The 17,156-nt window shown below is 37.7% G+C and overlaps 1 protein-coding gene across 12 annotated transcripts in view; it reads right to left on the minus strand.

Annotated features, from left to right (window-relative positions):
- Positions 1-17,156, minus strand: part of RBMS3 (RNA binding motif single stranded interacting protein 3) — a 1,470,243-nt gene that overhangs the window by 420,034 nt on the left and 1,033,053 nt on the right. For all 12 annotated transcript variants that reach the window (XM_052001746.1, XM_052001747.1, XM_052001755.1 and 9 more), the window contains one exon: positions 14,378-14,469. In XM_052001746.1, coding sequence (XP_051857706.1) covers positions 14,378-14,469 — 92 coding nt within the window. The remainder of the gene's footprint in view (positions 1-14,377; positions 14,470-17,156) is intronic.

The following is a 17,156-nucleotide window of genomic DNA, read 5'->3' on the forward strand; positions in this document are numbered from 1 at the left end:
GATCAAAGGGTTAAAGAGAGCTAGAGCTGGGATTCTAACCAAAGACATCGTACTTCCAATACAGGTCTCTTTTCTCTGAGTATGGAATCATCAGCTCCAGAAGGGCACTGGCATTATGCAAATATCAATTTCTCCCTCATCACTGTTTCCCTTACTAGAATGGAAGTTCCTTGAAGGTGAGAACTAGTTTTATTTTGTCTTTGTATTTCCAGCACGTAGTGCAACATCTGACGCAGAGTTAAAACTTAATAGATATTTCTGGATTGATTGGCTCCAAACTGCCAGACATTACTCAGTTCTTGAACATGTTCCAGAAAAGGAAAACATGGCGGTAGAAAAGTCTCCACTGACAATACCAAACATTTCAGTCATTAAATTGATGAGTGACTACTGACTCCCAGCTGTGGCGTCTGACAAATGGGACCGAGCTAATGGTAAAGATGTCTTGAAAGAAGTGATTAAGGTCAATCAAGGAGAACCATAGAAAGGAAATAAAAGGAATGAAAGGTTGAGGTTCTTTGAAGCTAGTAAAACATTTACGTAAATTGCTAAAGATTCAGTTTTCTACTATCTCTATATTGACCATAATTTGTGAAAAGAATAAGGTAGCCAAAGGTCCACAAACGAAGGGATCAGCAACCATTTTGAAGAGCAATTTAGAACTATGTTCGAAAAGTTATCAAACTGTGCATACCCTTTGATCCAGCAGTGTATTTGCTGGGCTTATATCCCAAAGAGATTTTAAAGAAGGGAAAAATACCTGTATGTATAAGAATGTTTGTGGTAGCCCTTTTGTAGTGGCAAGAAGCTGGAAACTGAGTGGATGCCCATCAAATGGAGAATGACTGAATAAGTTATGGTATATGAATGTTATGGAATATTATTGTTCTATGAGAAACATAGATCAGGATCAGGAGGCTGATTTTAGAAAGATCTGGAAAGACTTACATGAAGTGATGCTGAGTGAAATGAGCAGAACCAGGAGATCATTGTACATGACAACATCAGTATTATACAATGATCAATTCTGATGAACGTGACTCTTTCCAACAATGAGATGATTGATGCCAGTTCCAATGATCTTGTGATGAAGAGAGCCATCTACACTCAAAGAAAGGACTGTGGAAACTGAATGTGGATCACAATAGAATATTCTCACTCTTTTTGTTGTTGTTCACTAGCATTTTGTTTTCTTACTCATATACTTTCTTTTTTAAAACTTATTTCTTTTGTGCAGCCAAAGAATTGTATAAATATGTTTATACATATTGAATTTAACATATATTTTAACATGTTTAACATATATTGAATTGCTTGCCATCTAGGGGAGGGAGTTGGGGGAAGGAGGAGAAAATCTGAAACACAAGGCTATGCAAGCGTCAGTGTTGTCAAATTATCTGTGCATATGTTTTGAAAATAAAAAGCTTTAAAAAAAAAAGAGGGAATCAGAATCTCAGAGAATTAGCTGCTAGATTTCAAAGTCAATGGCAAAACCCTGTTGCTTCTCCCTTTTTTATGTTTCTGAGAAAGAAGAGTATTCTAGTCAGCATTGAAAAATTCTGTTTCATTCAGTTAAAGTTAAGATGGTTTCCAACTTTCCTTCCCATTCTGGATTATCTCAGAAATTTAGGAGCAGCTTAGCTCCTCCTTACAAAAATTCTGAGATATCTTTAAATGACTTGAACATGTTGCCAAAGTATCTGCATTTTCCCTATTTCTATTTTAATCGGTGACTCTGTACTACCTCTCTTATTGAACCTGTCATTCATCCTCTCTTGGTCTTAATTTCTCATCTCTCAAATGAGATGGTTGGACCTTGATGGTCAGCTCTAAGTTTATGGTCCTGTGACTAAAATTCCTTAAAGCTCTATTAGATCCTAGGAATATGTGGAAGGATATTACATGTGCTATAATTACACAAGCAATTTGTAAACATTAAAAGTTATAGAATTGAGAGTGGTTATTATTATCAAATATTAAGAATAGGGATATTGTGAATATATGACAATGTCTTACTCTTTTTTTTTCCTTCAGAGTAAATAAACATATAAATCAGTTGTTTCACTAAGAACATAATTTAATTGTATGCCTTGTAAAGAGCACTGCATGAGGTTTTGAGTCTAATAAATGTGGCAAATCTCTGAATCTTAAAAGACAAAGAAAATCCATGTATATACATGTACAAATAGCCATTTGGGACAAAATGTTTATGTTACAGTGGAGAAGAGAATACTATTCCATTTCTGATTCTGGGCAAACATCATAGCTTCTCATTTTCAATTTCCTCATCTAAGAAACTGGGGGTCACAATACTTGCCCTATAAAACTGCTGTGAAGATTGAAGGAGATAATATGTAAAACACCTGGCAAACCTTAAAGAGATTTTTGACTCTTAAGATATTGCCATCATAGGTTGGAAAATTGGTGATGTAATAAGAGCTTGTGAATTTACAGTTAGATTTGATTATAAAGCATTTAAAGATTTTACTCTGAAATGACATTTAAGGACTTACTGATATTGGGGCTTCCCTAATTGGGATAAGTTCAAGTATATCATGGAAAAAATTTTATTAGGCTAAGGTACCATTATTAAACCATAAAATTGGATGTACAGTCTACTCTCTAAAAGTCCACTAGATAAGTCACATTGGGTAATTAGTAAAGATGTACTATAAAATGGGCCCCAAATGGACAGATCTATCGACCTCTCAAACCATAATATGCCAAAATATCAGCACATCTCCTTTAATTTACTGGATTAGGGGCTGGCTTGACTTCAATACAGATCAGAAGCTTACTTCCTGAGTGATGTGTACTTAAGACTTTCAAAGTAACCTGATGTTAATGATAGGCTTAGTCATGTTGTACTTAACTTTACAATGGCTCCTCATCTACAGAAAATAGATGTAGGAGATTTTGAAGAAACAATCAGCATATCTACAGATCTTAATCATCTCCATTCTCAGAGTGATGAAACAAACCCAAGTTATCAAACCCACTCTGCTGGATCCTATCAGATCAATTCCAGGAGAATTATTATTAGGGAAAAGGGATCAAAAGAGAAAGGGAATTAGATAGATTTGTGCATTATTATAGATATGACTTGCTATACACAGTTTTTGAATGCCTAACAATTAGCTTCATTGTTTTTGGTGGGAGAAGAAATTGTGACTATGTGACTTGTTCAGGGTTACTCAGCTAGCCAGCTGACAGCGAGTAAATATCTGAGGCTGTATTTGAACTCTGATCCTCTTGACTTGAGAGCCTGTGTTCTATCTACTGCACTGCTTAGCCATCTCTAGTATGGATGGATTGCTAGAGACATATCTAGAGGCAGGCATATACATTTAGAGTTGCTGGAATCCAAGAACCAAGTTCATGATAGGTAAAATCTTATAACAGCAGGTAACTAGTTCCATAAAATGTGGAAGAGCAGAAAGAACTTAGGGAAGAAGTTGACTTAAGTCTCTATCACTTGATCAACTCTGATGGACTCTTTTCAACAATGAGGTAATTCAGGCTAATTCCATAGACTTATGATAGAGAAAGTCATTTATATCCAGAGAGAAGATTATGGGGACTAAATGTGGATCACAACATAATATTTTTACCTTTTTTGTTGTTGATTGTTTGCTTTTTTTTTTCTTTCTCATTTTTTTTTCCTTTTTGATCTGATTTTTCTTGTGCAGCACAATGATTGTGAAAATAAGAATAGAAGAGCGGATCATGTTTAACATATATTGGATTGCTTGCTGTGGAGGGGAAGAGATGGGGGAAGGGAGGGAGAAAAATCTGGAACAAGGTTTTGTAAGGGTGAATGCTGAAAACTATCTTTGCATCTATTTTGAAAATAAAAAAGCTATTATTAATAAAAAGTCTCAATCACTTATCTAAACATCACAGCTCCATCACCCCATAGCTATGAGATCTTAGCTAAACAAGATTTTCCAACTGTCTTGAGTGAAGCTTTAATAAGCTTAAAACTACACTTAGACTTTGGGACATACTGTACTATTAACATTTTCATGTGAGGTTTGCCATCTATAACATGAGAATGTAGCGGCACAACATAATGGAGACAGAGTCAACATCAGAGACAGTCATCGGATTCAACGTCAAAGACTTGGGTTCACTTTTCAGACATTGGTTTTGTGATTCTAAGCCAATCACTTATTAACTAAGATTTAAGTTACAGAGCAGCACGTACAGAGTTCCATTGGTAGATGCCAATTCCTCCCTTAAATTCCTTAAATTAATGAAATCACAGATCTATACAACACACACACACACACACACACACACACACACACACACACAGTGATATTTGTTTCACCTATTTTACAGAACTGTTGTCGACTGAAAAAAGCAATGCACTCAAGGCTTTTTAAAACATTAAAATGCCCATAAATGTTAGCAAAGAAGAATAAAACTTCAGAGAGAAGAGAATAGGATACAAATCCTGTTTCTGCCACATTTTACTCTTTTCATCAAGGCCAAATCACCTAACTTGGTAATTCCCCAGGAAATTCTCAAAGACTTTAACTTCTACAGGAGTTGATGACATCCATCTATGGGTTGAGAGAATTCCCCATTTGGGACTTCTTTCTCTGAGAGTTTCCACTCTGGGAGTTTCTAAGATGGAAGGAATCACAGGACAGAGCCAAGTGATGAATGAGCGAATAAATGGAGATGAATCAGACAATTCCACAATAGAATTTCTTCATATTATAGAAGTATCTGGTTATAAAGCATAAAATGTTAATATAAAATGACACTGATTAGTGTTACAGTATATGGGGTTTTCTTCCATTGTCAACTTCAATGAATTTTTTACCTATTCCTTTGCTTAGGTAAGTATCATTTTCCATATGGAAAGAGCATTATCCTTTTGAGGGATAATGATTTCATTAAATCCTATCACCTTCCCAGGAAGTTAACTTTGAATATGAGAATGTAAAAGTGACTTTACAGTGAGTATATGAAGCTTGCCTGATCAGTCAAGTTGAACGTGGACTCCAGGGGGGATATTCTCTGCTTGATGTATGAGCGTGACACTCATTAGCATCCATGGGAATAATAGTCACGCATCAAGTCAAGGAAATAGGCCTCTAGCATTATCTCACCTACAGCTGTAGCTCTTTCATGGAAGGGTGCAAAATCACTTCAGTCACCTTCATGGAGCACTTAAAGGAATCCACAGTGAAGAGGAAGACAGGGTTCCCACTTTAATTTTGCCCATTTTTTGAACTCTAAAGCGGGATTTATTTTGGGAGTATTTTTGATTTCTGCACATAAAGTCAATATGCTTTTAGAAGTTGGAATAGTGATTTGCCCCCCTTCCCACTCGTTATTCTGACCAATAGATTCCCAAGATACATAGCTGTGGTTGGGTCACTTGAGTGCAGAAGATCTGAGTTTTCTGAGCATAGTGGGAAGAAAGAAATCAAATCTGACTGTGGTATCAAGCTCATTTACAAGCCTTAAGTTTCCTGCTTTTTTCAATATCCTTTGTTGGCAAAAGGTCCATACAAGCATCCAAAATACACAGATTGGGGTGAAGATAAGGCACTCAGAAAACAGAAGGCAAGATTTTGTGTTTTGTGTTTTTTTCCTTGTCTTTCTTTGTATCCCAGGTGTTAAGCACAGTGCCTGATTTATAGAAGGTGCCTAATGGATCCACAGGAGGCATCCAAGTGATGCAATGTACAGTCCTGGACTCTGAAAGACTCATATTCCTGAGTTCAAATCCAGCCTCAGACACTTAGTAGCTGTGTGACCCTGGGCAAATCATTTGTTTGCCTCGGTTTCCTCTTCTGTAAAATGAACTGGAGAAGCTGATAGCATACCACTCCAGTATTTCTGCCAAGAAAAACTCAAATGTGGTCAGAGAGAGGCAGGAATGACTGAAAGCCTATTGAACAACACCACTATAGAAATAGTAATGTAAAGAAAACGTAAGAACTCTGTTTTTGTACACCTAAAATTTACCTTAAATAAATATCTACTTAATAATCTACCTAAATAAACCTGTTGATTGGCTGATATACAAAGTGGGATGCAGTAACTGAACAGAGTACTAATTATAATTTACATTGATTATATATACAAATTAAACCTTTAAGGTTTAAAACATGCTTCATACAATGCTTATGATAACTAAGTGAAGCAGGAAGTATTATTTTTCCCATTTTACAGTTCAAGAAATTGAGGTAATCATAGTTTAAATGACTTGCCCAGAGTCACACAGTTAATAAGTGTCTGAAAAAGGATTTGCACCTGGGTCTTCGGGACTTTGATTTTGGTGCTTTATCCATTGAACTACTTTGTAGTCTAGGGAAGGGATATATTGGATTTTGAGAATCAGAGGTGAGACAAGAAAGCATTCTAAACAGGGGAAATCAATTCTGTAATATCTTCCTCATGAATAATTTGCAGTCACTACTTAAAGCATCCTTTCAAAATAGCCTGGTGACCACTGGAAAGATGGTCACCACAGGGCTACAGCCAAAGGATTAGCAGAGAACCATAAAACAATGGAAAAATCATCAACTAGTACCCAAGCTTCCTGTCCAAGGGCCAATTCAACCGTGCTGCCCCAGACCACAGAACTGCCCTGGATGTGCAATTTTCCAAGGATTTTCATTAGAGTAAAAACTAGAAATGTGAAACAGAGAGGAGAAAAAGAAGGTGGGGATCACAAAGTGAATCTTTTCATTTAAAATTCAAGAAAAAATAATTGCAGCCAAGAGCACCTTCTTGGTGGATGGCTATTATATTTCACAGGAGTATAACCAGAAATGAGTTATTGATTTGGATCAGCCTCTGGACACATTCTCTCCATATGTATTCGATGAGATAGTTAACAGGGGGTTGTGTGTCTGTTTGTTTGTTTCCCCTAAGACAAAGAGAGCTACCTACTGCCCAATGTTCCACACACACACACACACACACACACACACACATAGTGTGTGTTCTAAGGAACATCATTGGCAACAGGCAGAGGCTCCAGTTGGGTCACTTTGTACAGGTTTTCATAAGATGCTGTGGAATTCAGCCAACTCCATTAGGATATCAAACCCAATCCCAGCTATTTCCACTTTAAGAGACAACTATGGAGTTTTAACGACAGCCCTGGGCAGCACCAGAAGCAGATTATGAAAATCATTTTGCAGAAGCTAATACAAATATTTAACTTTAGCAAATTCTGCTCCCAAAAAAAGTCAAATAATTAAAGAGTGGGATTAAGATCAACCCAGACAATTTCAATATTGGATTTTTCAATCCCAGCATTCAGTTCTGGCGTCAGAAAATCGGAGCCCAGTTGACACAGCCAACAAGGCAGATATTCACAAATATTTTAAAGAGATGTAAAAGCCTAACACATAAATATTGATCTAGCTGCAAATCACAGAAATTTCAATCATGGGATGGGTGAAGCTTTGTGATGGGTAGTGTCAGAAATTCCCCTGGGTCAGACTATGTGCCTGGCGTGTTTTTCATAGATGTGCATCAATGGATTTGTGCTGAACAGTGATCTGGGATGAGTTGACATGTTTTAGTGATAACTCTTTGGAAGAGATGGGGATAAAGCAATCCAAAGGTGATAATTCAATATAAATGAAAAGGTTAAATCTGGGGAAGTGAGTCCCATTTAAAAATCAACAGAATGGATAATTAAACTATCTGAAAGTACACGATTCAGTCTTTAGGCAGTTACCTGATCCATATGGAACTTTTTTCCATGGGAATACTTTCTGTAGGTTAAAAAAAAAAATGAAGGGGTAAAAGTCTTTGTTATCTGCAAGTGAAAAGTACATTTATTTAAACCCAGAAATATGTGTTTAAAAGCAAACATGCTCCCAATCACATGGAGAGAGAGAGAGAGAGAGAGAGAGAGAAGAGAGAGAGAGAGAGAGAGAGAGAGAGAGAGAGAGAGAGAGAGAGAGAGAGAGAGAGACTTTAATTGCATTCTGTAGGAAATGAATCTTTCCTTTATTTCTGGAAGATTAAAATGATATACATTGTTTACAACAGCTGTATCTACTCATTACTGCAAAACATGTTTTTGCCAATTTATTACAAGTTTGGATAGTGGAAAAAGGTGAATTGTTTGAAATCAAAAGCTACTTTATCATTGTTTCTTTTGGTCTTTACTTAATTACTAAATTTACTTAAGTTATCGAAAAGTCCTTTTTCATTCATTCTTTTGACAGACAATAAACTCTTTGAGGATAGAGGCTTTTTTATTTTTGTCTTTTATGTTCAATGCCTAACACATGGCTAAATGTGGATATAATGAATGTTTGTCGATTGAATAAAAAAAAAATGGGTATCGATTACCTGTTGCTACAAGCAAGGCATTAAAATGTGGGCGCCCATTTTTGCTACTGGGGGTAACTTTGATCTATATATTTTCTCTGGTTTCTCACAGAATCTCAGAGTTAGAAAGGACTTCAGAGGTGATCCAGATTAACCCATAACTCATTGACAATTCCTTCTTTTCTTCCCAGGCCTAAATAGAATGTTCTCTATTTAATCTGCATCCAGACATTTAAAAGCAAGACATAGCCATTTGGATATGATCACACATCTGATTTTATCAGTTTAGTCAAACTTTATAGCAGCTCTACATAGACCGAATTATGTTAAATTGATATCGCACATTGGATTACAGTGCCTTTTCCTCCTAGTAGCAGATATTTTACCTGTTCAAAATCACAAAGTGGAATGGGGTGTCCAAGGTTACTTGATTCATTCTACCTTGTCCACAAACATATTCACATGAGTAATATCATATGGTCCAAGATGGCACACAGATAGTTTTCAGTCATATTTAGTCACAGTTAATAATTCTTACAATGAGTAGTTGAGTTTTTCTTCCCAAACACACAAACAAAAAAGCACTAAAACCAAAATCTATTCATTTTCTCCTAAATTTTAAAGATTACATTTTATTTCTAATATCTCAGATATTAGCTTTCTCCCCTCCCCCATGCCCCATTGTAAACAAAATGACCTTGAGATTCATTTTGATATCTAACGGCTAATGAAACTCTTAGATCATCTGATTTTTTAGAGCCAATCAATTCAAAAATCACCAGTGGTGATGCATATACAATCCTCATCCTGATATTTAAAGCCCTTTATAACCTGACTCTCACCTAATTTATATATATACACACAATCCATAGCCTACTTTGTGTTCCAGTCAAACCAACTTCCAAGCTAGTCCTCTGAGATGTTTCATCTTTTTCCAGATTTTGTCAAATACAACCTTTGCCACCCCACCACTTCCCAACACTGGGCCACACTCCTTCCTTACTGCCATTAGTAGCACCTCAGCTTCCTTCCAAGGACAATTCAAATGCTAGTGCCTTCCCTTGGCTGATCATGTCCAATTGATCCTGCATACATCTTGTTTTTGCATAATTGTTTGCATTTGTTTGTTTTGCTCTTTGAGGGCAGGGACTACCATTTGCCCTTTTTTATAACCTCTGCATTTAACACAATGCCTGGCACTTAGTTAGTTGTCATCGGAGCTCAAATGCCAACTTCTAGAGGAAATCATTGTTGATGGCCAATTTGCTATTGCTCTCTATCTTTTAAATAAGAATCGTACTGGGATCTGAAACTGTCATTTCCTCGGCATAAAGAGCACCCAAATGAGAAATACATCTCTTCCAATGGAAGTCCGTACCTTCTTTTCAATTTATGTCTTAGAGTGTTGCTCCAGAGTCTTGGTCCAATAATATCAGGGAAGATATGCAAGTGACATGGGATTGAAGTGAGGGAAGTTGTGTTTTGCTTTTCCCTCTGGAGCCATGGGGTCTGGTAACCAGATATAGCAGGATAACAGGAGATGATCCTAGATGCAATAGGAGACCTCAGCCTTTTTAATCTAAGGTCTTTACTAGGTCTCAATTTGACTGAAACAAAGCCCAATCAGTGAATAAGATTGAGTAAGAAATGAAGCAGAGAATGACCTATTTTACCTAGTCAAAAAAAAAAAAAATCAGTCTAAAGGGGAAGACCATCAGAGTTCTGAGAAGTTCAGTCTTTGCCCAAGGTCACAGAGTATGTGTGAGGAATGGAACAGGAATCCAGTTCTTGTTGATTTTTAGGCCACTTCTCCATCACCTAATCTAGCACTTCTAACGTGGATCCATTACTTTGCATTTATCTATGTGTATATTATATCCTTCTTTCCCTCTTACCTTCAGCAGATTTAAGCTCATTGAAATCAGAGGTTATTTGATTTTTCTCCTTCTATTCCCAGAATATAGCACAGAGCTTTCTTCACAGTGGGCACAAAAAGCTAGAACTGCTTCCACAATATTGATGTGATATCAGACTCTTGATAAGCCAGTTGATCGGCACCCACAGAGAATGGGCTGGATGTTATCAAACATTTCCTCAAACACTCCTAGAACATGAAATAGAGGCAGAGAATGTTCCTTCCCATTCTATAAAGAAGAAAAACTGAGACAAGATTTGCACAAGACTTTCTCCCCAAGACCCTGGACTATGTGGCTATGACAAAAAAGCTTTGGTGCCTGAACTCTAAAGCCATTGTTCTTTCCATGACACTTCAAAGCAGTCATTGAAGAAAGACTACTTCCTATTATGCAACAAGGTAATTAGTGCATTAATAATGATTAAGAACATACAGCTCTTAACTTGGATATGAAAGCACTGAGACATAGGAAAACTGTGTGGAAGCCCTCCCACTCTTTAAAGAGCAGCAAATACCTTAAAAATTTGTTATTCTCTGCTAATGAATATTTATGATGCCTGTTCCTACCAACCAGGGTTTCATTTGGGTGTTCCTTTCATTTTAGAAGCCCCTTTATTGTTAATCATAGAAAAGCAAATTTACACAAAATGTTGAGTCTCTTTAGTGACTTTTAAAATGTTTCAAATGACATTTGGGGCACATCAGCTATGCTTCTGAAATTTATTTATTGTAAAAGTCACACAGCAGAATACTGTATATATACACACACATATATACACACAAACATACATCGATATACACATCTACCTATGTATATTGTCGTGTGTGTGTGTGTGTGTGTGTGTGTGTGTATGTGTGTGTGTGGACAGAAATGTGGATAGAGCTCTAAGCCTGAAGTCAGAAAGGCCCAAGTTTAAATCTTGCTTTAGCGACTTACTATTTATATGACCCTAGGCAAATCAACTAATATGTCGGCCTCAATTTCCTCAACTGTAAAATGGAATAATAGCACCTACTTGCCAGAGTGTTTATGAGGATCAAATGAGATCATATTTGTAAAGAATTTAGCACAGTGCTTGATAAGTACAAGGTGGTAAGTAAATGTTTGTTGCTGTTATATATACTTATATAGGTATATTTATATATTCCTTCTAAATTCAAATATATATGCATGGACATGTATATACGTCTAAGTATACACACATATTTCTTCTCAATTGTTGAATTACAAAGTCATTAACAACTGAACCATTCCAGAAGGCAGATGTGTATCTCAACTTCCTCAGCCTGCTTATTCTATATATCATACCAGGGCAATTCCAGAAATGAAATGCCTTTAAACACTCCAAAGAGTACTTTCTTATTGTATAAATATGGCATGGGATGAGGGCCAAAATGCTGCCTGAAACTGCTAATCACTGCAGATGTTGTTTAAAAGGTTTTGGGGTTTGATACCACTTTGAATATGTAGAACATAGGCATAGAGGAAATGAGAGGTGAGTGGTAAGTGGTCTATAGATCAGCACTTGGGACTATTTTCTCATTCAAGTTAGCTTCTCCAAGGGTTCTTTTCTGTTCCCCTCCCCCATTGTTGCTTTTTCTTATCTCTCCCAGCAAAATTACATTGGATATATTTTTCTTTTTTTTAATTAAAACTTTTTATTTACAAAGCATATGCATGGGTAATTTTCCCAACATTGGCCCCTGCATAACCTTTTATTGTAAGTTTTCTCCTCCTTTATCCCACCCCCTCCCCTAGCTGGCAGGTAGTCCAATACATGTTAAATATGTTGAAATCCATGTATACCTATTTATACAGTTATCTTGTTGCACAAGAAAAACCGGATCAAAAAGGGAAAAAAAAAAAGGAAAAACTGAGAAAGAAAACAAAATGCAAGCAAATAACAACAGAGAGAATGAGAATGCTATGCTGTGTTCCACACTCTGTTCCCATGGTTCTCTCTCTGGGTTTAGAGGGCTCTCTTCATGACTGCACAAGTGGAACGTGTTTGAATCATCTCAATGTTGAAGTATCATGTCTGACATTGGATAGACTTTGCATTTACCTTTCTGTGTAATCTAATAGAATATAAACTTCTTGTGGGGAGTAATGTTTCTGATTTTTACGTCCACAGCATCTAAAACAGGCTTGGATTATAGTAGGTACTTAATAAGTGCTCACTAAATGGAACAGAACAGGCAGCTATCATATCTTTCTACTACCGGTGGAATTTGTGTGGAGTGACACTAGAGGGACAATTTATCCTGCACCACTGATGACAATTTAATTATAGAAGATGGAAACTCCAGTTCTCATTTTTGAAAAATTAATGATACTGTACTTTCTATGTCTAAAGCTTTGGATATCTTACCTTTTCCCAAGCTTGGGTGTTTAGCATCAAAACACTACTCAAAGTACCCAAAGTGTTCTCACAATTAAATTCTTTATTTGTTTTAATTATAGGTTTTATTGATACCTTCCACTTCATATCCAGTTCTTTCTTGATAAATCTCCATACTCATGTCCGTGAACCCTCTCTTTTAATGAAGAAAAACAGTCAAACTAAACCTGGTTTTTGGATGCATTTCTGCAACTTCTTTCACCATGTCTTTGAAAGTAATCACTGTTTGATTTCCTTCCATTTATTCTTTTCATTTATTAAAGTAAATGTATGACAATTTAAGTGTCCTCTCTTATATATCTTCAGATGTGAGATGAATCTGCTTAATAAGGTTACTCCTGAATCCCCACTTGTTAACCCTTAGCCTTTCTTCACCTACTTGTTCTTCAATCTCATTATCTCCCTGGGATTGAGTTCTTGAAAAGACCTAAACACATCTGGTCTAATCATGACAAGACTTCAACATTCTTTAATGTTATAGTCAAAGAGGTGTTTAAAATTGATTACAAAACAGGCTGAGATTGTTTAAAAAGCCTTAAATAGAAACTAAGTCTCTCTGTCTTCCATCCTGACAAGTTGGACGGAAAAGAGAGGGAAAAAAAAAAAATACATGAGTTGTAATCAGTTCTGAAAGTCAAGATTATGAGCTATGCCAGACTGCTGGGAGCTGGGTGATGGGGTTAGGAGGGAAAAAGGGAGGGGGGCAGCTGGAATTAAACATCTGGCTCTAGCTGAAACTAGGAACCATTTGCTTATGCGCCCTGGCCAAATGGATGGAGGAAATAGCAATTTATATCTCCATGACAGGAAACTTCTCTCCCTTTCCTACTGAGGATCATTAGTGAAAAGTCAGGAAGGAGTTCAAGGCTAATCATATGTGCCTTTACAAAAACTCATGCAGCCACACTTAAAAACCCAAATATAGTACAAGAGCATTGGGCACAGATCATGCCCTTTTTCATAACTTGTTTTAGTAAAAAGTTCTCAAAACTAAATAAAGACTCTTCTTCCAAAACAGAAATGCAAATGAACTATGTCCATGTAGCTATATTCAAGTTCTCAGAATTTTAAAACTATTTTCCACAGACCCTGTACACGTTATAAATTGTACTCTGCTACAGAGGCAATTTTTTTTTTTCTGAAATAAAGGAAGCTCTAGGCAGCAGGGTCCAGTTCCTTTGTTCCTAAATCAAGAACTGACCTCCCAAGAGAAACGCCAGAGGTCTTCTCAAAGTACAGATGGAGAGGATGATGCCCTGTTTGTAACCCCAGGAAGATTTCCTCCCGAAATTCAAAGCTAAAATCAAAACCAGGCCGAAACAGCAAGTTTAGAGGAAGCTCATTTCCCTGCATGGAGCAGACCCACTTGAACACACTATAAGCTTTCCAAAGCTCACAAAGAAGGATGCAGTTCCCCCAAGCCAGCAGGCAGATTGAGACATCTAACTGATTGCTCCTCCAGGCAGACGCCATTTGCTGTTGGAAGTTCTTAAAAACAGACTCAAAAAGCCACAATTCAACAGGTAAAACAGAACTGAACGAGGCCTCGGATGTGCTTGGCAAAATTGCTGATGAACGCGAATCACCAACAAAGTAAGCCTGACTTTTCAAGCCAACAATCCCCATTGTCGCGACCCTCCAAAAGGAGGTAACATCAGGAAATCATTAGTCCGATTCGGGATCATCTCACGACCATGCCGTCACAAAGGGCCAGCCGCCGATCCCAACGCATATGGCTTACCTTGGCCATCTGTGCCTGGACGCCATTGGCCTTGAGAGACGCTACCGCTTTCTGTGCCGCGGCCGGACTGTCGAAGTCTACAAAGCCGTAACCTGTGGAAACACAAGAGCCGTTATTAGTGGGTGCTCTCAAGCAGCCTCAAGCCAAATTCTCCTTGGATGACAGCTAATGACATCCTGTTCTGTTGACATCTGTGCACGTCTCTGAGCTCGTGAAGACTAATGTGAGACAAGAAGACTCTCTCATCAACAATCCTTACCCCCTTTCCCTCCTCTGCAAGTACCTGATTCGGGAGAGTTAGTTCAAAGCTTGAGACAGAAAGAAAATCATCTCTTATTTCCAAATGTTGCTCCCTTTGGCCTGGGGTTTTTCAGCAGATTGAGTTCCCAAATGAGCTAGCTCATTTACTTTAATTTCATTAATAAGCCAGAAAATTGCCTGACCTTACCAGCCTCCCTTCAGCCCTCACAACATCTGCTTTGTTAAGAAGGCCAGTTTGCTCATTTCAATTTTGGGGAAAATATTAAAATGTTTATTATATGCCAGACATTGAAAATACAAACTGAAAGGGTCGCTGATATTGGATTAGGCCAGGGAAAAACATCTCGTGTAAAGCTAACAGGGGTGAGACATGGATCTGGGATTTCATTGGTATAGGGAGCTCCCAGGTAAGGAAACTCCCTCTACTAATACAGGTGGCACCTTCTTGGCAACTTGTAGTCTTGAGCAACATGGGTTAAGTGATCCACTAAGAGTAATGCAGTCTGTATGTGGCAAAAGTGCATCCCCTGGGCTTTGATTCTAGTTCTCAGCTACCCCTACACCAATTTGCTGTTCACAAACAAGGAAATAGTAAATGTATACAAAGTCAATGTACAGTAATGTTGTAAAGAGACAGGAAGAAGGTAGCTCTTGAGGGGAGCCTTGAGGGATGCTAACCATTCCAGGAACAGGAGTGAGGAAGGAGAGTATACCTTGCAGGGGGGACAATCTGGACAAAGGCATGAAGGTAGGAATGAGATGTTTTATACAGGGAAAAAAGCAAGGTGACCATGAAATAATCAGAACTGAGACTAGAAATATAAATGTCAAGACATTATTTTGTTCTAAAGCCAACAGGGAGTCATGATAGATTCCAGAACAAGCTAGGAAACCATACTAGGGAGATACACTAACAGCCAGAACATCGCTCAGGAGCCCACGGTCACGATAGTCAGAGAAAAATCCTTAGCACTATGATTACCATCATGCGGATGCCATCCAATATCTCATTAGATCATCATTTTTGCTCCTGATTCATGTCCAACGCTTTCTGCTAGTGTGCAATCTGAGCCATGGAGGTTCTTTTGTCCTTTCATTTGCATATAATCATACATACACACAACACAACACAACACAACACAACACAACACAACACAACACAACACATATACCATTCAAAGAAATAAACTGACAGAGTCTGAGTGTATATGAGTATTTACAGAGACAATCTTGTTTATATACTTTTCTAGTCTCAGGACAAGTCATATCCTGAAGGGAATCTCAAAAACCAAGATTTTTGCAAAAGGAAAACATCCCAGGCATTCTGCTCTTGAAGTATTGCCGGACACAACTTTAAATCCCCACGACCTTCATCCTGTTCTTCTGTCAGTAAATGCTTTCCTCCTCAGTCCCATCCTCCTTTTCATTTAGCACATGCTCATCTAGCCATGTAAGTAATTTCAATAGCTATCTGTTGTGAGTCCTCCCCACTCCATCCCCCCCAAAAATAACCATGGAAAAGCGCAAAGGAATTCAATTACCAGGTTGTTTCTCTTAATTAACTTTTTAATTTTCTCTCTTTGGATCCTTTCTCCTTTCATTCCCTCCCTCCCAGTATGTTATTCCAAAATGGACTTCTTACACAGCAGTGGGCTATAAAATACTCTCTGAAACCTCTCCAGAAAAAGTGGTAAAGTTTGTGTTCCTAGCTGCAGGAGAAAGATTGCTCTCTGAGGAATGCTGGGAGTACTGTGGATCTTCACAGGGTTCAAACTTCTGGGGAAAGCACTCACTAAGGTCAAAGGTAAGGACAAAGGATGTTGACCTGAATGGACAGAGGGCCACATAGAGGTGTCCCTTCTAGGGAAATTGAATCACATGCTATGTCTGCTACCTTCTGAAGCTCACCAGGTGGGCAGAAGGGAATCCCAGAAAAGTCCTTATTGTTTTTCGGGAAAGGAATGGAGTAAAACTAGGTTACACAGTGGCTAGAACACCTGGCCAAGAGTAAAGAATATCTGAGTTCAAAATTTCCCTTGAATACTTCCCAGCTGTGTGAACTTGGGCAAGTCACTTAACTTGTTTGTCTCAGTTTCCTCATTTGTAAAATGAGTTGGAGAAGAAAGCAGCGGAACGAGTCCAGTCTTTTTGCCAAGAAAACCCCAAATGGGACAGGAAAAGGGAGACACCTCTGTAATGACTAAACAGCAATAACAAAAACAATTCTAGGTACCAGCTTTATAAGGGTCAAAGTTTTGAAGCTGGAAGGGACCTTGGAGGTCATTTATTCTGACCTTTTATTTTATCAATATTACAACATAGCTAAATTAATCGCCTAAGTTTACAACACTAATAAGTATTCAAGGAAGGATTTGAATACATATTTTGCTGAATAAAGTCTCCCAATTTCAGAACTACGTGACACTGCTGAGTTTGTTTGTGAAACATTGGCTTTTAGTATCTACTTCAGCATCTTGTATTCTATTCTATTCCAGTCGTGTTATCTAGGTGAGGCTTG

This window comes from Antechinus flavipes, chromosome 5, assembly GCF_016432865.1.
Source record: "Antechinus flavipes isolate AdamAnt ecotype Samford, QLD, Australia chromosome 5, AdamAnt_v2, whole genome shotgun sequence".
NCBI classification, from domain to species: Eukaryota; Metazoa; Chordata; class Mammalia; order Dasyuromorphia; family Dasyuridae; genus Antechinus; species Antechinus flavipes.